Source organism: Anser anser, assembly GCF_964211835.1.
Source record: "Anser anser genome assembly, chromosome: 5".
NCBI lineage: Eukaryota > Metazoa > Chordata > Aves > Anseriformes > Anatidae > Anser > Anser anser.
Genome location: NC_139725.1, coordinates 5,884,538 through 5,903,704, shown reverse-complemented (window position 1 = coordinate 5,903,704; position 19,167 = coordinate 5,884,538). Strand labels below are relative to the sequence as shown.

The window sequence follows — 19,167 nt, the reverse complement described above, 5'->3', positions numbered from 1 at the left end:
TGAAGGCATCTTTGTGGTGGGCTGTGAAGAGGGATGAACTCTGCTGGGCTCCTGAAGTGACGGTAGAGGTCCATGCATGAAACAGGTACTCTGGCAAGCTGAGTTATTGCGTAGCCAGTTTGTTCTACTGAGAGGGAGGGTGGATTTCTGGCCCCACCATGAGCTCTGTTTTGCCAGGAGATCCTGGGTATACACCAGGAGCGTTTTGCTGTGATAGTTTCCTGGGCTGGTGAAGCAGTTCTGTAGCACAGAAAGCCTTGAACCTCCTTGTCCCACAATATGCAACACTTTATCGTTCTGGGATCATTCTGAGTGTGCCAGCACAGCGACTATGAGCTGCTGGCTCTGGTCTCACCTCTCGCTGTCTCAGCCAGAGGAAGGCACTAGGAGTCCCCACAGCCACACCAAATCCACTTCATGAAGGCATAATTTGTTTGGCATGGCAAGGAGTTTGCAGAGTATGGCTGGAAACAGCCTTGTGACTTTAACTAGGACTTTCGTTCCTTGGCACTTGCTTAAAGACCGTGATAAAAAGCTGTTGGCCGGTGTTGATGCGTGTTAGCACGGCTGGACCATAAGCTTGGGCTTCGCTGCATCCCCCCTTTATATTAGCTCTGTCCATGAGGCCTGACGGTGCAATAAATCCACACAGTTAAGTCATCTCATCTGGACGCCAAGTTTTTTCACGTAAAAGCACTTTCCATTGACTTGTTAGAAACTGTACTTCAAAACCTACTTGTTTAGGCAAAGAGGATATAAAAACTAAAACTAGGAGCGGATCAGGCTCTCTGGACTCTGCTCTGTGAGGATCAGTGTGTTCCTTTAAAAACAGATATTGTGAACTTAGGGCATAGGAAACTGGGAAACATGCCAGCACAGGATAGAATGAAGATTAATGCAGGCAGGTCGTAGGCAAGTTTTCCACATTTCCTTTACAGGATGTCAATATGTTAAGATTATTTATGAATTTATATAGGATATTATTACAAAGGCTGCCAACAAAAGACCCTCCTTCTTAGCCTAAACTGTAGCACTTCTTATGTTCAGTGTGCGGCTTCTCCTGTACAAAGCTGCTACTGTGCTGAGCCATGCTCGTTTGAGGAGAATACATTTCTGAAGGGATTATGTTGAAATTGCCCAACTTGTTTCCATTTAGGCTTAGGCTAGATTTAAATTTTGGCTTCTGGATGTGAATAACAAATGCATTGATTTGCTGAATTGCTTCCCATTCCCAGAGAACATTTCCAAAAAGTAAAGATGAGATTCTTCTGATTTTTTTTTTCTTACACCCCTTAATATAGGAGTGAACGCCAGATTTGTCCCGAGACAAACCTGCCACATTAAGATAAATATTAGCACTCACACATACCGTGTCCCAGTTTTTTATGGATGCTCCAGTTTTACAATGGTAGCCAATTATGTCTGAAATGAGCGGTTTGTCCCAGTTTCACTAAAATAACACATCACATTTATGAAGTGCCTATTATCTCAAGTTCTTGCAGCATTTTACCAATGACAAAAATATCTCTTAATACCTGTACAAGCTGCTGGGAGATGGAGGTGGCAATTGGAAATGGAATAACAGTGATAATATTAACAAGAGAAAAAACAACAAAGTATCATACTTTGAATTCTTAGAATTAATAAGTTCGAAGCTACTTGCATTTTTGCAGTGTCTGAAATCAAATCCTGAATCAAAGTCTAGGAGAGCAGAAAATGTTAAGATTCTTCCTTTACATTTGTCAGAAATACCTTTGATTTCAGCACAAAAACCCTCGTGAGCGTTGCCAGGATTCCCTGTGGATTTCTATGACGTCTCCTAGTAAAAAATCCATTGTTGAAATGCTTTTTAACTATGGGATTTCTTCACTTTTGGTCGATTTTTACCAGCTTAATAAAAAAGCTACTGTTCTGTCTTGATTTGGAGGACTGTGTCTGCCAAATGAAAGTTCCTCACAAATTAATTAAAGATTATTTCCTGCTTTGCCTGGCATTCCTCAGTAATAATGCCATTTTTTTTTTCCAGAATTCGTGCATGACCTTCTCAGTGAAGCTCTGTTGGGGGGGGCGGGGGGGAGGGACACAAAACAAAACAACCACAATAAGCTTGTCATAAGTGTATCTTTGACTCAGTGCTATTCAACATAACGCAGTTCCATTTTCCTATTTTCTTTGTTCATTGGTGAGACAGGATTATGCCTAATCCTCTCAACAGCCTCCTATTTGTGATGTGCTGGCATCTCTTCTACGTATTGTGTTCTGTCAGTTATTACAGAGGCCATTAGAGAGATGTGTATAAGACATTTCAAATTGTTGAGCTGGCAAATGTTTATTCTAAGTGGCTTTTGATTCCTGAGGAAATTCCAAGGGGATTTGAATTAGTCCTTTGCTGTTTGCCTTGTATGTTAATTTTCTGGGGTGTTTTTTTGGCGGGGGTATACTAAATATTTATGTCAATGAAACTGTTAGGTTAAAAATGCCACCAAATGTAAATCAAAATGTTTTGTGAGGCATGCTTAGTAAACCACAGGCAGACGTGATAAATAATCCACAGTGCAACCATTCTTATAGCTAAATTTCCCTTGTGCCCACGCAGGAATAGTGTTATCCCACTTCAGAGATGCTAGCCATTGTAGGTGGCCTTACTGCAGCTGTAAGAATTGCATCCAGTTCTTCTCAACTTGGGATTTCTAATACCGTTCAGCAGAAATGATACAGCAAGCTGCAGGAGGCCACCAAGGAGATGGATCCCTTTCCACTGGAAACGGCAGAAACATCGCTTGTTCCACAGTGGGAAACTTCTCCCCAGTTCGCAGAACATCCCAAATCTCCAAGCAGGTTTTTAGGATGTGGGAAACTTTTGCTGCTTAGAATGAACGCGTTATTCTCTTCCCTCTTCCACCTCCAGGCCTGCAGAATATAGTTATAGCTCAGCAAACGCGTAACTCTTTGCTGGGAATCTGCCAGATCCCACTAGCTACAATGGCTGGGATGCTGTTATACCCTCTGCAAAACAATCTGTGTACTTGATTTAAAAATTCTTCATTGTTCCATGTCTACCTCTGGGTCCTGATACCCACCAAATTCAGTTGAAGTGGACTTCCACCGGATGGGTTTTGGTCTGAAGATCTGGAGGTAGAAGGAAGGCAAGTGAGATGAGAGTTGTTGAGTAGATGGGGCACTGGCCTTACACTCAGGAGACTGCTTGCCTCTTAAAGTCTGTGACTTTGGCTTTTTTCCATGTCTTCTCTTTCCTTGCTTTTTGTCTTCTATCTTGTCTTTTTAAAGGCATTACTCTCCTGAGTAGGAAGGCTCCCTTAGCACACATTTGCATGGCATGGTGTAGAGGCACCTTGATTATGGTTAAGGTCTCTAGTGCCACCACAGTTTCTTTCTTGCTTTGTGATGTTTGCTTATCTTCCAAGGCGAAGGAGCTGTTAGATGGCAGGGACTGTGCCAGCCCTGCTGGGTCACGCGCTCCTCTCTGGGAGGCTCAGCAACCCAGCAATGGAAGCCACATAGAAGCACGTATGTTAGCTAATGTGTAACTAGCTTCTTTTTATTGCTGCTCTTTCCAAGACTCTTTTTTTTTTTTTTTTTTTCCTCCTGCCAGCACTTCAGTGCTTTCATTTTCTTCTTTGCTTAGAAATATTGGACTTCTTGGATCATTGGATCCAGCCTACTGCTATCACAGGTAAAACAGCATTCAGTCCCTTTCTGAAATCTGACAAACTCTGTCTTAAAAACAGTTACAATTATTCCCACTGGAAGGCTGTTTTAAAACCTGCATCTCTCACACTTGTAAGTATTACCTGAGTCTGTGCTTGTGCACCCAGGATAGCAGTCCCATACTTGAAGATACACTGTGTGACGGAGGGAAGTTTTCCTGCTGGACTTATTTCCCTGCTTTCGTGAAAGTGATACAGTAAAACAAAATATTCTGTAATTTTTCCAGTTTTATAAAATAGACCAAGCCTTATCTGCAGGTAACAATTGTACCATTGCAACTGCATTGTTTTTAGAAGATGCTTTAAGGTATGGGTCAAGTCTGAATGCAGGATTTGGTTCAGGTCAGTTGTGGGAAGGAAGGGGATAAGGGGGGCAAGGATATCACCTGCAAGGATAGGAAAATGCCACACGAGGAGCCTGGGTGAAGGACAGCAGTTTTTTCCCTTGCAGGTAAGGTGGAGGTTATGCTTAACCCTCCATATCTTGTCCCCGTTGCTACGCTGCTGGCATGGGCACGTTGACCAAACGGGACTGGCAGCAGGCTGTAGCTGTGTGCAGCTTTGTGATTGCTTTGCTGTCATAACCGGATCCTGCTCAGTCATTTGCCTTTGCTCTTGGTCAAAACAATACATCTGTTTTTTCTGGCTGTCTTAAATAATCTGACATGCTCCCACAAGAGGAGGGTAACGCTTCACCAAAGAAGTTGCTAAACGCATTTAGTTGCATTGGTAGTTCATGTGAACAGAAGCCTTAGTAACATTTTAAGTTTAAAAAATAAAAAAAAATGACTGTGACCTTTGGTTTGGTATGCATCTGATTTTTCTTGTTCCTTGAAGAAGCCTTTCAATGCTCATTGCTTCAGGGAATGGGAAAGCAGGAAGCTGATCAACAGCAGCTTTCCGACAGTGATTTGCTGCCTCTTTAGATGACAGCAGCTTTCACTGAGAGACTTTCCTGCAGGAGCTCAAAATTAGGTTCTGGGAATGACATTTCTACTTAGGCAAATAACGAGACAAGAGGATTTTCAAATTGCAAAACACATTCATGACATGTAAAACCAGCAAAAATCAAAGAACACCAAAAACCTGCCTGAATCCCTGCGTGTTAGGCAGGAGCTACCTTTCTTGTTCTGCTCCCCCATGCCTGTCTGAAAGAGCTTTCCTCATTTTTCACTATGTACCTGCTCTTTGCTCTCGGGTCATGAGGCACCCGTGGTGAGACATGATTACAAATATTTGCACTCGTTGTATACTGACATATATTGCATTGATCGCTTCAGACAGCTAAGCTTGGGTATGAATTCGAAGATGCTGCATCATTAAAAGCACCCACCAGAATGCAACCTGGGCACAGAACCCCAGCCTGCAGTGGTGCCCCAAGACCCTTCAATCACCACAGGCTCTAGTGGTGCCCCAAAACCAGAGCAATTTAACCGAGTCCTTAAGACGCACAAAACAGGTGTGAGGTTTCAAAGTCTCCTTCCCTGTGCATCCAACACCTCTGCCAGGCATGGCCAAATGTTTTGGAAGATCTACAACACAGACCTTCTTGCGGGAGAATGGGAAGTCCTAGTGCCCTTTTGTATGTCCTTACTAGGGAGACAACTGAGAGCAAGACGTGGGTGCTGTAGGCACCTATAGGTTCTTACGCTAGCAGGGTGACTCATTGACTTCAGTGGCTGAATGTACGTAAGTTCAAGATGCACTTAAATGTCTGCAGGACTGGCTGTAGTTTTAGTTGTCCTGACAGTAAATTTAGAAGGACTGGTCATGCTGGGTGTTCAGACGACACTTAACTCCCTTTGGTCAATCTCTCCATGTACTTGGGTCACTAATGTGATTAGCTGACAAGTTTAGATGTAGAGCTTAGGGATATGGTTTAGTGGAGTACTTAGTGTTAGGTCGGAGGTTGGACTCGATGATCTTGAGGTCTCTTCCAACCTAGAGAAATCTGTGAATCTCTGTGAATCTGTAATTACTATTATTTAGAAGAGTTTGAGATTTACTGTTGGAATGTGCTGTGTGCTACATGCTCCTGCTACTAGTAGTATTGGACACAGGCACATTCTGGAGACTTGTGCCAAATCATTGCCTTTTATTTAAGCAGCTAAATTGATCTTATCTTTGTCTCTCTGCCTATCCATTTAATCACACTGATGTTCTTCACAGTTTCTGCATGTTTCCAAAATATTTTAAAGGATGGAATATTAATATACTTTCTTCACGGTGGTCAGGATGTTCCCACCCCTCAAGGAATTAAAATGAAGGTGGTGATTATTTTTTAATTCGTGTCTCCTTCATCTAGAATACTTTGAATACATGAGTCTCTGAAAATGCCATACATACTTTAATATCCATATGCAGTGTAATTCAACCGTAAGTATTTACAAGAAATTGTATATTTGTCACAGCTGGGGTAAAGCAGCAATGATGCAATTGAGAACTGTGTTGGGCTGTTTACAGTAATTTACCCTGGGTATTTGGAATGCTGGAGTGTACTGGTTGTCTGCACGCCTGGCTTTTATTCTGGACTGATGCAAAATTAATTACAACTCCTGATGCCCTGTGTGTAGTTGTTATCCCTTTAGAATACGAGAATCACACTGGGGCAAAAACTTATAACGAACACTGAAAGATCAAGGTATTGGCACTTGAGTTTGCAACAATGTGAGTAACTCTGCCAGTAGAATCAAAATCTTCAGTGGTCCACATGCAAAAAACAGTGACTCCAAAAGAAAATCATTAGACATAATCTTCCTGCAAACTGGAATCAATAAAATGTAATCTTAGGCTACCATACATTTTAATTAATGCCTCTTTCAGATGGATGGTGGTTTCTATAAATCCTATTTGCATATACAGTACTGCCAAAGAAGTTGGTATAATCTAGAATTCTGGTCATCTTTCTTCTTCACAGTGACCCCTAGTACTCAGATTATATTTTAGCCAAACTACTTACCATGCTTGGCTAATGACAAAAAATGGTATTTGACTTTAAAGTTGGCTATTAAAAAAAAAAAAAAGTTTTATATTTCTATTTGCCCATGAGGCTAGCATGAGCTATTGAAAAGTTTTTTTGTTGTTGTTGTTACATTGGCATAGATGCATAAAATCTAAACTGTATCTTCTCTTGTGTCCTGAGATATAGTAGGAACTATGTATGAGGAAAGTAAGAGCAATTGTAAGAAAAACAAATTAATGTTCAGAAAAGTACAATTAAAAGCCAAAGTTTTGCCTTTCCTGAGTTCTCAGTCCAGAGCACAAATTCCCATAATGTAGAAAAAAAATGCTTGGGAAACAGACAGTTAATATGGGAAGAAAGACTACTTAATTCCACACTGTTTATTGTACCTGATGTATCTCTTTTTGTACTAAAACCTGCTCTTACAAAGTCTTAGTCTGCCTCTACAATTAATGGAACTATTCATCATCATAATTACCATTATGTCAATTTTTATCACTGGGAATAATATGTAATTATCACAGTGTACAGATAACGTTTAAAAAAAAAGTTTAAGAGAATTACTATTTCAGAAATCTTAGTTTCTCCAACAGACATATAACTAGTTAAAATTGCACAGAGCATCTTTAGCAGACGCAGTGGTACTGCAACAATGGACAAGAGAATTGCATCATCGTGCAGATCCTGCCTGGAAACGAGATCATCTTGTTTGCCATTTCTGCTGACGGAAGTCAGTGGCATGTTATCTACTTTCAGAAATGTCTATTTCAGAAAGCTGGTCTCCTAAGGAGAAACATGGCTGTGCAAGAATCGGCAGCTGACTTCATTAGTGTGCCAAGGTGGTAGAGATGGGCTGAAAGAGCTCAGCTCTCCTGGTATTCCATTGCTCTTCTCTTAATGTTATTGATAGTGATAAAAGTGCTTGAACTCACAAAGCATTGAGAAGAGCTTCAGGCCATATCAGTAAGACAGTTATTGTCTTTTAGAAATGAAGGGAAGCTGTTTCCAAAGGCAGTGATATAGCTATTTAACCTCGTTAGTAATTCTCTCAGATGTTCTTTAAGACATGATACGGCATTGCCCCCGATGGGGAAAAACAAGGGTGAAATGGGATGAAAATAAGAAAAGAGACCACATTACCCAACTTCTCCTTTCTCTGTGCACTTCAGAGAGGACTCGGTTGGAAGGAAACACACTTAGCCTTTCAGCTGGATGGGATGGTACCAGAGGGCTTTCCTAGCCTGTGAAGTAATACACCCTTCAAATGCACATGCTGATGAGCTTTGGTGGCTTTTCTGAACCAGTAATCTACACTACTTCATTCATTGTAAATGGTGTAATGTTTTGCATTTAGAGAGTGCATTTCAGCCAGAGCTTTACAAATAGTTGTTAAGCCCCGAAACACTGCTCTGGAATAGATGAATAAATTATATGGGGAAAGGAATCATTAGAAACCAGTGTTGTTTTGTCAAATGGTGTACAGTTTTCATGTAACCAAGGACTTAAGTGCAGCAAGTCCTTGACACCTATTTTCACTTTCCTATATGAATATTCATTTGGCCTAAGTTAACATTTCATCCCCACATCTTACCAGAATTCAAATTCATCCTCCTCTAATGGAAGCCGTGCTGTTGCACTGCTGCAGACAATGGTTGGCATCAAATAAAATTGCTCTTTGTTCCATAACCATGGTTAGAATTCAGTGGTTAATCAGATGCTGACAGCAAACACTCAGGGCTTCCTTTACATCCACGTGACGATACAAAAGACAATTGATATGTGGCTAACATGAGACTAACTCTTGACATTCCAGGCAAACTGGGTTTTGTCAATATACCAATACACAGCTTGTCATTACACGTCTCCTTATTTTGAGCTGCATTTCTTTCCCCTAGTGTGAAACAGTTGTGTACTGAATGCTCTTACAGATACATCTTAAATTCTGCAAGTAGTCTTACACTTGGCAAGTGCTACAGTTTATTCTTAACATCTTTCCAGAATGTTAAAACCCAAAGAAAGGATGCTTCCAGGGACATATGGTGGGCTATTAAACAGTTTCTCCTACATATCCACCCCAATCTGACCCACTTTGTTAATCGCCAGGTGTTTCCCATTACATTAGCATCGACTTGAATGAAAAAAGTTTAGTCAGGGTGCTCATGCCCTTTTTTGCTAGTCTTGTCACTGAAGCTGATGTTTGAAGGAGTGGAGCTGGAGCTGCTCTTGATGCTGCCACCAGGCCCTTTCAGCCTGGCACTCAGATGCTCGCTGAGCCCAGGGTAAAAGCCTGCAACATCCTAACTCTTCTCGTGACCGCTTTATGTACAGTAGGATACCTTTTGTTCTTAAGCTTGATTTACAATCAGACCAAACAATCTTAGAAAAACATTCTCAAAATAACTACAACTGGAAATGATAAAGCTGATTTCCCATGCACCAAACTTTGATTATTTTCAAGAGTTTATAGGGCAGTAGCTTCATTAACAGCAGCTGTTTTTCACAGTCCTGATGGAGGTAATGCTGATAGAAAGTAGAATTTTTAACGTTTTTATCTGATTTGCTTTAGCAGCAACAACAGCCTCAAAAGCAGGGTTAATTGTAATAATGACCTTCAGTTGAGGCATTTCTTTGGAAATTAGTCTGAAAGTGGAGAGAATGGCCTGAAGTGAAAATGTTAGCTTGTTTTGTCTCTGGAAATACCTCAGCCTGCTGCTGCCGTTACTGCAGCAAAGCTGTACCCTCCACTTGGGAATTAGCACGTCCCTGACAGATTTGCATACAGTGGAAGAGTAGTTGTGATGTTTTCTCAAAAAAGTCTTTGTTTTCACCATGCCTTTGCCAAACCTGAGCCAGAAATGTGTCATGTAAGGATTCGTTTATGTATTTAAGAAGAGTGCTGCTTTTACACTGTTGCCATGGGACAGCTATGGCAGGAAACGAGCAAAACACCCACATAATTATTGTTGACAGAATACAGTTCCAATTTTATCAAGTGTAACCCCTGTGTGGTATGTTGTTAAGGCAGCCATCAACATCTCAGTGAATGAAACACTGATTTGCAAAGTATGCAGTGCCCAAAAGAAACATACAGTCGTTATGCCTGAAAAACAGAACATGTGAAAGACATCTGCTTGACTGAGATGACAGGGGAGTAATTATTGCCAAGTCTCTGAAGAACACTTAGAGTTGTTCTTTTTATTAAATTTTTGTGTTATGATTGACATAGAAACTGAATGAATCAATATGTAAATCCAGATTACGCTGACCTAAGAAGATACTGCGAAAGATGATACTTTGCAAAATCATCTGTGGAAAAATTACAGTGCTGAGCCAAAAACCTAAATTTATCATTTTGCGAACTGTTTTTTTTTTTTTTTTTGTATTTATTCTGCTTAGCTACTATTTAAATTAGATTTCAGAGGACTGTGTAATTAAGAAGTGGGATATAATTCATCATTTGTAGAGATTACATCCGTCAGATATCTAAATAATAGAGGTTATTTATAACAATGTCTTATAACAACCATAGAGATTTTTAACTATTATATGATAACAATGGAAAGACGTCAAAGTATAAAACTGATTCAGGTATAACAATATTCCAGTTGTTAGGATGTAACTTGCTGAAACACGTAATTCTTTCTCCTTAATTGCATGGTAACTTACTTCAATGATTAAAAGGAAATCTATTTCGGGTGGGTTTTATTGAAAATATGAACACATTTATGTGTATTTAATAGACATATGGAACAGTCTTAGACCCTCAGAAAGGGAATATCAAATTAAAAAGAATAATTTGTTGAAAGGTGATACTGCAGTAAATAAAAAAAAAATCATTTCTTGTAATTTGTGTAAAATATGGAGTTCACTAAACATCTTTTTTTGTGCAAATTGAGCCTGCATTGCTTATCTGTTTCCACGCTCATATTTTAAAAAGAGAGAATGGAAAGGTGTGACATGTATAAATGCACTAAATTACTGAACAGCGTTTTGCAGCCTGCTGACCTGTAAAGTAATCTGAGGCACCAGGTCTATTTTGGTCCTTTCTGCGGAAGGCCACCTACACAGGTTCTAGAGGAGTGAAGAATATATGAGTGCTGAAAAAAGCACCTTTTCTTTAATACCTTTATCGGTGCAGTGAGGTTCAGGAGCTCTTCTCAAAACTCACAGAAAGCTCTTCTGGTTTAAAAGTTACTGTTTTAAACGATTTCTATTTTAAAATTTTGAATTCTCAGAAACTGCAGTCCAGGTTTGCGCAACAGCAAGCTGTGTCACCAGCATCGGCAGGCAGCCTTCCTGCTTTGGGACGCAAACAGATAGATGTCTTCAGGCAGCGCAGCACCACTGTGCTGTGGAAAACGTCCTCTCCCAAACCCTGGCTAACCTCCCAGCCTCCTCCTGGGACTCCCTGGTGAGGCCATTGCCCTTAAACTAGGGGGGGGGGGGGGGTGTTTTATTTCTGTCTCACCCTGTTTTGGGCTAGGGAGGAGATACAGTTAAGTAAAGATACGTAGGAGTATATTTAGGGAACCCTGCAATATTTGGGGGTAGAGGGAAGATGGGAGACCTCTCTTGGATTTTATTTTTGTTTCATTTTTGTTTAAAGTATGCTTTTCTGTTACTATAGCTACTGGCTCTGTCATGCTCACACAGAGATGCTTTATCACATTGCCTTTAGAAACTGACTGATTGCTGTTCCAAACCATCAAAGCCTGGGGTGAAGGGGATATAGCTGTGTAGCAGGTGACTGGAAAACCATGGAAGGACCAGAGTCCAGCATAGGAAGAGAAAAAAAAATGGGTGCAGAGGATTGGCAAAAAGTCATGGCTGCTAGGCTTGTAACAGAAAGATGGAAGAAACAGAAAAGAAGTAGGGTATTGGGAAACCTGTGATGAAGTATTTACAGTGTGAGAAAAATCAAAGAGCTTGGTTAGCCCTGCATTATCTCCTGCTCCTGGAGACAAGCAGGTAGCCAAAATTTAGATTCTCCTGCAAAGGAGTCTTTGAAAAAGGAACTGGGAGACCTCTGTGAGAAGAGATTGCTCTGCCAGGCAAAACTCATTTAGAAAGAGGGCTGAGACCTCGGCGAGTTATGAGCCTGCTGAGAAAATAACATCTCTGGGAAGACTGGGCAGAAGACACTAAAACTGAATTTTGTCTGGAGATTTGTGTGGGGTTTGTTATTGAGGGGACTCCAGGGAGGTGTCTCGAGTCTTACAGTGCAGATGAGGAACAAACTTCAGGAGGAGCCTGGATATTGAATTCAGTGACGTTTAGTTTCTCTAGAAAACAGGTCATAATGAAGATTACTGGGAATATGTGACATTCTCCTTGCCCTGGGTGTGGTATGCAGTTGCAAAAAGGCAAATATAGTCATGACAGCTGCCAGAGGTCCTGGAAAAGGGTAATGCCAGCCAGGAGCTATTACACAGGATGGTGGGCTTGAAGCTGGGAAAAAAGCTTTGACCGAGAAGAGAAAAGTGAGGTCTCTAATTCTGGGGAAAGGAGCAGGAGGAAAGTGCATAGTCAGTGAGGAAACTTGAGAAAATTCAATAGTTGGATTTCAAATTTTAAGCTTTTAGTCTTAGATGGTCAGTTAGAGATGTCCATCTTCTATTTCATGCCTTTTCTTACAAAAGGATCTCCTCTTCATGCCCATGTGCACATGGCTGTGGGATGACACACGTGAAACTGGCTTCAGGTCTCTGCTTTGAAAAAAAACATATGTTGACAGCCACAGATGTGTAAATGTTGAACTCAGTGCTTCTCAGTGTTGTCAGGCCTACAGCAACCTTTGCCAAAGAAAGTAAGAAAAAGACCCTTAACTGTTCATTATAAATCTTGTTTAAATCTCTGGAAATGATCCTGTACTTTGACATGTAATTGTTCTTTTGCATTTTTAATGTATTTCTCCCTTCTACAAATAACTCGAACACTGTGCAGCCTGATAACTATAGACACTTGTGTTATTTTGGAATGATATGTAGACAAAATTATGACTGTTACTAGTTTAATTATTGATTATGAAATATAACTTAGTTCAAGGATTCTAGGCATGAGATATGTAAATTATTGGGAATTTGGGAATTGAAAAAGAAAAAATTGAAGAGAACTGATAGGACTGTGTTAAATATAGTAACTATAAAAGTTCATGTGACAGAAAATTGTAAATTGACATAGTCATTAGGCAATGTTTTCGTTCATTTTTGCTTTCACATGCTTTTTTGTGCATTTTAGGGGACAAGCTTAACTTGGTTCCTGAAATAAAAAATTTCTAGGCAACAGGGTATTCAGGTGAGTAAAGGAATTGGACATATATTCAGATATTAGCATCTAAAAGGTAAATCAGCTGGATAAAAAATGAAGATTTGTATGGAAAACACAAACAAGTAAAATTCTTTTGAAGTTATCTTCTGGATTCCACAAAGGTGCTTTTAGCATGAATACAATTCTAAACACTGACAGTGCTTTGGAATAGAAAACCATTTGACTAAAAATAGTTACCTTTTTTGTTTTGTTTTACTCCTAGGAGAGTTCAGCATGTTTTGGAAGGAGAAGTTTGGATTTGTTATGCAGCACGAGTGTTGCCTTCTCAATGTCATTTTCCCATCTGTCTTGCTCAGCAGTGTTACAGACTCAGCTGATCCATGTGTGCAGTCATCAGTCAGATCATACTGCATAGTGATACAGTAAGCCTGAATAATACCCTTGTGCAATGTCTGCCATGCTCCATAATGTTCTCAAAGGAAACACGGTTACAATTTGAGCTTGTTTATATTCTTTCCAGTGGTCAGGAAAATGAATAATTCCTTTTTCCGTATTTGGAATTCCCTCAATAATGGATTTTACATTATTTAATCTTCCTTGCTTTATGAGCTCTATTTATCTTCTGGCACTCTTGCCTGACACTAGTCCCATGGAAATTTAGGGTAACCTCTTAATCTATTGCAACGGAAGCAGGCTCTAAAAATCTTACTTTTGCTAATATTTGCCATCACTTTCCCCATGGCATAAATTGCACTGTCCACAAAATGCAAAAGATCTGTTTCATTTAATATCAGTGATTACAAAAAGATGAAACGCAATCCATCAGTGACAATACCTTTCTGGTTCTCTTCAACATTTATTTGGAATTGCAAGCAATCAGTTATTAATATCTTTTTGAAACTGAATGCTTTCTAATATCCTTCATGAAAAGGCCACCATTGTCACTTTGCTTTGGATAGTGGTTTTGGATATATGTTAATCCTGTCCTGAAAAGTACTTAGGCTGGAAACAGGCAACATCTTGCAGATGTTTTGCCTGACTTTTGTACATACCTCCTGACTCTTGCCACCTCTTCCTTGTGTCCAGCTCTTTTGTCTTCTGTGGATCATGTGGTTACCACACGTTCTTTCTGTGAGCTAGGTAGCCACTTGATAATGGTGCTCTTCAGTAGGCAGCAGGTGATGAAAATTTTTATGTCCTCTTATTTCTAAAAAAACTTATAATTTTGAATCAGCTTCTGTTTTCCTGGAAAGGTAGGCTAAAAGGGATCTTGTGAGATCATCTGCTCACAGCTCCTGATCTGGAAAACAACAACAACAACAAATAATACTTAGAATCTCTCTGACAGAAATTTTGTCTGGACCAGCCTTTAAAAACTGATGATAAAGAGAATATCATGACATATTCCTACTTAATCTATTTTATTGAAAATTACATTTGGGAAATTTTCTATGCAGTATCTATCTTCAAATTTATCCTCGTATAAATCAAGATAATTAATATTCACCCTAAAATGGGTGAACAGGGAATACAATTGGTTGATATGTATTTAAAAAAATACTATATTTTTATTTTGGAAAAAAGATATTTTTGCTTTCTTATTTGCTTCTCATACCTAATAAGGTAGTATTTTGTCTGTGTTAAATATTTTTTATTGGCCATCTTCTTGATGAAAGCAATTTTTGTATCTCGGATTTAAAAAAAACAAAAAACTGTCAGCATGTTTGATCTTTTTCTTTATGGTGTGCTGTAATCATACGGCACGGCATGAGTTCTAGCTTTGCATGGCCTTTTTTGATTTTTCAGGTTATTGAAGAGCCCTGTTGATGCCACTAATATTTTTACTCTGCACTGAGATACTGACATTAGGTAATCAACAGCAAATGGTCTCCTTTTTTCTTTATAATTCTTTTTGAAGAGACCCTACCAGGAAGTGTCTTTAAGTGTTTGAAGTCTACCATTTCTGTGGGTTCAGACTTATAGCAATCAGGGACCTCAGCATGTTTCCTTGAGTTGCCTAGAGATAGGCAAACCTGTTATTCTTATTGTGCTATTTTTGGAATCATTAATGCTGTTATCTGAGATGACTTTCCCATGCTGTTTGAGAGTTTAACAGTGAAGTTGTTTTCCTTAATTTGAATGAATAAACCCTACCTGTTCCTTAGTGAAGTTCCTCCATCACCTGAAACAGTGTTGCAATGTTGGCAAAACAGTATCGGAAATGTTCCTGGAGTACAGGTTAGCCGAATTTCTCCAAGATCTTTCATGTTTTCCCTATTGTCTGATTAACATATTCTTCTGCCTGTAAGAATTTAGGTTTTGATTTCTGGTCTCTTAAACAATTGTCACTTCTGGATGGAAATCTCACTGCACAGTCTTGAAGAACAATTCAGTTGCACAGCCTATGTTTGAGTGTAATGAGAAAAAGAATTGGGCAAACTGCTCCAAAATGGTCTTCCAAAATAATCTCTATCACTACATAACTTATTATCATTTTAATTCTCAGCTGTTCTGAGCAGAGCTGGCAAATCACGTTAAAAGGCATATTATACATTTTACAACATGGCTTATGAGCCTTCCTATTCAGAATTCATTAATTTGAATTCATTGCTTCTCAAATGCTCTGCCTCTGACTGGCCTCTCACCTTTCATAGGTTGTCTTTGTCCTTTAAAAAACGTTCAGACCATGAAAAATTATGAAAAAGCCATAACTAGCAGGTTTTTCTATGTATTGTAGCTCACTTCAGTTAAGTTTTCCTGCAACAGCAGCAGCTCTTGACCTCTAAGACCACCAAATTCAATTATACTCAATTCTCAGAAAAAATAGAAAATAGATCATTAGAGTACACAGCCAACTGCGTGAAATCCAGCTGTGATTCTGTAACCTCCTAGACACTGGATCTAATTGTGACTGATGGAAATCATACTTGAAGACTTTTTTGGTTGGAGATTCTTACAAAGCATTTCCAGTGTTATTTCTAGATTTCTCTGTATATTTTGTTGAAAAGTTATATGAAGGGTTGAAAAAGTGCAGGGAAATAAGCTGACCTCAATGAGGCAGGGGAAATAATACAGAATTGGGGAGAAAAAAAAAAAGAAAAAAAAACAGAAATGAGTGAGATATTGGTGATCAATAAAAGTGGACTGTAAAGCAAAAGGCTGAAAAGAAAGTAAAAGGGTGCTCATATTTGGTTGTTTGATTTTATTCTTGAAGTTGCAAAGTGTAGATAAAGATTTTGGTGTACCTTTTTAAATATATTACTGTCCTCCCTAGGCAAAAGAAACTTAACAAAAATTATCTGAGAAAGTGCTTCTTAGGATGCAGACAGAACAAATAACCCTAGTAATGCATTCAGATAGAGCTGCCAAATGTGGGTTCAAACCCATAGTATTTGGGGACCTCAGCATATCTCCTTTGGTTATCCAGTTATCGACAAAGGGAGCCTGGAAACTCTTAGCTTTTATTAGACTCTTAATCTTGTTGAATAGCACATTTCATTCCCATTAGCTGAATTCCTGATACTGTGGCCTGAAACTCCTGATTTAACTCCGAATGACTTACTCCAGACAGTTCCCTACAAGAGCAATAAATGATATGTAAAAGAAAATAAAAGTGGCTGAGGTCAGCCAGGGACAACTGAAACTAGAGCTTTAGCACCAGCTATAAGCAGGAAAAATAGTCAAAAAAAAAATCAGAAGAATTTGGTAAACTTATAAATGAATGATACCTGGAGGCATTCTTTCTCCACTGCTCTAAGTCATAAACCTGCCTCCTGATGATGAACCCAACACAAGTCAGCTTGCGAACTTTAATGAATTTAGATTGTTTTTATCTTGATCTTAATTTTAGAATAGAGCTCTGCATGTTACTACAATAGAACATGGCTTTTAAATACTGCATTTATCTGAAATTAACTGATGTATGTATTCTAATGCTACAGGCACTATGATAGATCAGCTCAAGATTTGGTAATATGACAAGGGTCACAAATTGAAAAAAAGGGAGCTTCGAACTTGATGCAAAGAAAGAATCTTCTAAATTTAACGTTGGCCCTGCAGAAGTTGGACTCTTCCATTGCCAGCACTGAGGGGAATCAATTAAATTGGAGCTGGGTTCAAAGCAACCAAAAGGAGGCGATTCTTCATACACACTTCAGGTAAGACGAGCGTCAGGAAGAGCTCTCCACTGGCTGTTTTGGATGTAGGCTCTAAGGTAGTCTGGACACATTCACAGAAGAGATCCATTTGGCCAAAGTGTGGTGGAGTTACCTGCTAACTTTAATGAGTTCACACAGCTGACAGAATGAAATATTTGCTCCATGGCATCGAGGTACATTAACCTCTCTAGAGCATGAGATTCTTATCTCTTCTGTGCAGATTTCACATGTAATGACGCTAAGCAACTAGTATTTGATTTACTGTATAATTGCATGAGAACTGAACTTACCGCAGGTACTTTGTGTGTTAATTCACTTCTAATCATATTACCAACATGTCCCCAAATTGATAGGGTTTCAAAGAAAAGCAGCACAGAACTTTTGGTTTTGGAAGCTCTGATCAAAACTTTGACAGGATAAAGGGCTAGAAGTCATTCTCTTCTGCTTTTTAATCAAGCAGGATAAGTGAAAATTCTGTGAATTTCCTTCCAGTAGGAAGATGGAAAAACTGAGAAAGAACTATATGATAGTGTAATGTCAAGGAAATCAGTCTGTAGAAGTTAGAAATAGTTCTGCAGCTGTAAAACTCTTGCTAGATTTTCACAAAATCCCCACCAAACTGGACTTTAAACCCATGTTTCCTCATGTGTAACTCAAGTCAAACCACTTTGCAACATTTCTCCCATAATGTGTCTCACGGTAATGCCCGGTGGCCAAAAAGGGTGAAGGACCAACCCAGTCACTTCTTGGTGCTCTGCGTACGGGCTGCAGCCCCTCCAGGAGCCCGACGTGCTCTCCCCATGCTGGAGGGCTGACACTCGTATCGCCCTGAACCATCCCGACTGCAGCCAGGAGCAGCTGGTAGGGGCTGCGTGTGCCACAGCTCCACACGATGCCATCTAGATGCACATACCTGCGTGTTGGCTGAAGGTCCCGTGAAGCAGGGCAAAGTCCCCCCTCTGTGCATTGCTGCCACTTTTCATACCTCCTATTTCCTTCTGATAACATCTTTTGGCTACGTAGAAGAAGAAAAAGTACACGTGCGTTGTTTTTTCCCCGTAAAGCAGTAGTTTCCCCTCGTTCCCTTCCATATTACCGCGTTCTCCCTCACAGCTGTGCCCTCAGTTTTCTCCGTTTTCCTTCACTCGCTGCTGTAGCCGAGCGCAGTGCTGACACCCGCTACCTGACTGCGCCCTCTCAGCCCCGCGGCCACCTTCCCTCCTACCTGAGGGTCTCGCTCCCTCCGGCCTCTCCCTGCCGCCGGGAGGCCGCCGGGCACCTCACGCTCCCGCCCGCGCTCCCCATCCACCTCACGCCTATCCAAGCGCTCCCCTCAGCGCGGGCGGCGGCGGACAAAGCCCCGGCGGCCCCTCAGCCCCCCGGGGCGGGCGCCCTCCTCCTCCTCCTCCTGCTGCTGACGGGCGGGAGGCGTCGCCCCTCGCCCGGGCCGGGCCGGGCCGAGCCGCCGCGCCTCCGGCGGCCGCGGGGGCGCTGCCGAGCAGGGTCGGGCACTGGGCGCCGAGCGGCGGCCGGCGGCCCGCACCCCCTCCCCGGCCGGCCGGCCGCCTGGCTGCGCGCACGGCGAACATGGCGGCGGCGGTGGGGCGGGACGCGCTACCTGAGCACTGGTCCTACGGCGTCTGCAGGGACGGCCGCGTCTTCTTCATCGAGTAAGGGGGGGGCGGCGGGAGGGACGGGGACGGGGGGCGGCGGGGAGGGGCCGCTCGCTGCCCGCCCGCCCGCCGCTAACAGGTGCATGTTGTCCGCTTCTCCCCCCGCAGCGACCTGACCCGCAGCACCACCTGGCTGCACCCGCGCACCGGGGAGCCCGTCAACTCCGGCCACATGATCCGCTCAGGTGGGGCCCTTCGGGGTCGTGCGTGCGTCTGCGCCCCTCCCCTGCTCCCCTCCGAGGGGCCGAGCCCTCACCCCCTTCCCCCTTTCTCTCTGTGTCTCCCGCAGACCTGCCCCGCGGCTGGGAGGAGGGCTTCTCGGAGGAGGGCGCCAGCTACTTCATCGAGTGAGTGAGTGGGGCGGCGGGGGGCGCGGGGCG

The 19,167-nt window shown here is 41.5% G+C and overlaps 1 protein-coding gene and 2 long non-coding RNA genes across 16 annotated transcripts in view; 2 read left to right on the top strand and 1 right to left on the bottom strand.

The window, feature by feature from the left end:
• Nucleotides 1-9,870: 9,870 nt before the first annotated feature.
• Nucleotides 9,871-18,548, bottom strand: LOC310901120. 4 transcript variants are annotated; one of them, XR_014585619.1, is made up of 5 exons: nucleotides 18,340-18,536; nucleotides 18,028-18,129; nucleotides 14,010-14,257; nucleotides 13,195-13,364; nucleotides 9,871-12,398 (listed from the first exon to the last, which is right to left on the bottom strand). It is a non-coding gene; the product is annotated as an uncharacterized lncRNA (long non-coding RNA). The 4 variants fall into 4 exon arrangements; XR_014585616.1 differs by having other exon boundaries at nucleotides 9,871-12,482; nucleotides 13,195-14,257; nucleotides 18,340-18,548; XR_014585617.1 differs by having other exon boundaries at nucleotides 13,195-14,257; nucleotides 18,340-18,548.
• On the top strand, nucleotides 10,967-17,008 carry LOC310901122. Of its 2 annotated transcripts, XR_014585621.1 has the most exons (4): nucleotides 10,967-11,101; nucleotides 12,928-13,379; nucleotides 14,764-15,195; nucleotides 16,899-17,008. It is a non-coding gene; the product is annotated as an uncharacterized lncRNA (long non-coding RNA). The 2 variants fall into 2 exon arrangements; XR_014585622.1 differs by lacking the exon at nucleotides 16,899-17,008 and having other exon boundaries at nucleotides 14,764-16,885.
• Nucleotides 18,549-18,603: 55 nt separating the features above from the next.
• Nucleotides 18,604-19,167, top strand: part of PLEKHA7 (pleckstrin homology domain containing A7) — a 149,869-nt gene continuing 149,305 nt past the window's right edge. For 3 of the 10 annotated variants that reach the window (XM_083838639.1, XM_083838634.1, XM_083838623.1), the window contains exons 1-3: nucleotides 18,621-18,784; nucleotides 18,896-18,972; nucleotides 19,077-19,134. In XM_083838639.1, coding sequence (XP_083694765.1) covers nucleotides 18,702-18,784; nucleotides 18,896-18,972; nucleotides 19,077-19,134 — 218 coding nt within the window. In that variant the 5' untranslated portion in view covers nucleotides 18,621-18,701. Of the gene's footprint in view, nucleotides 18,785-18,895; nucleotides 18,973-19,076; nucleotides 19,135-19,167 lie in introns of those variants that run through there. The other 7 variants (XM_083838642.1, XM_083838643.1, XM_083838640.1 and 4 more) reach the window with 4 other exon arrangements.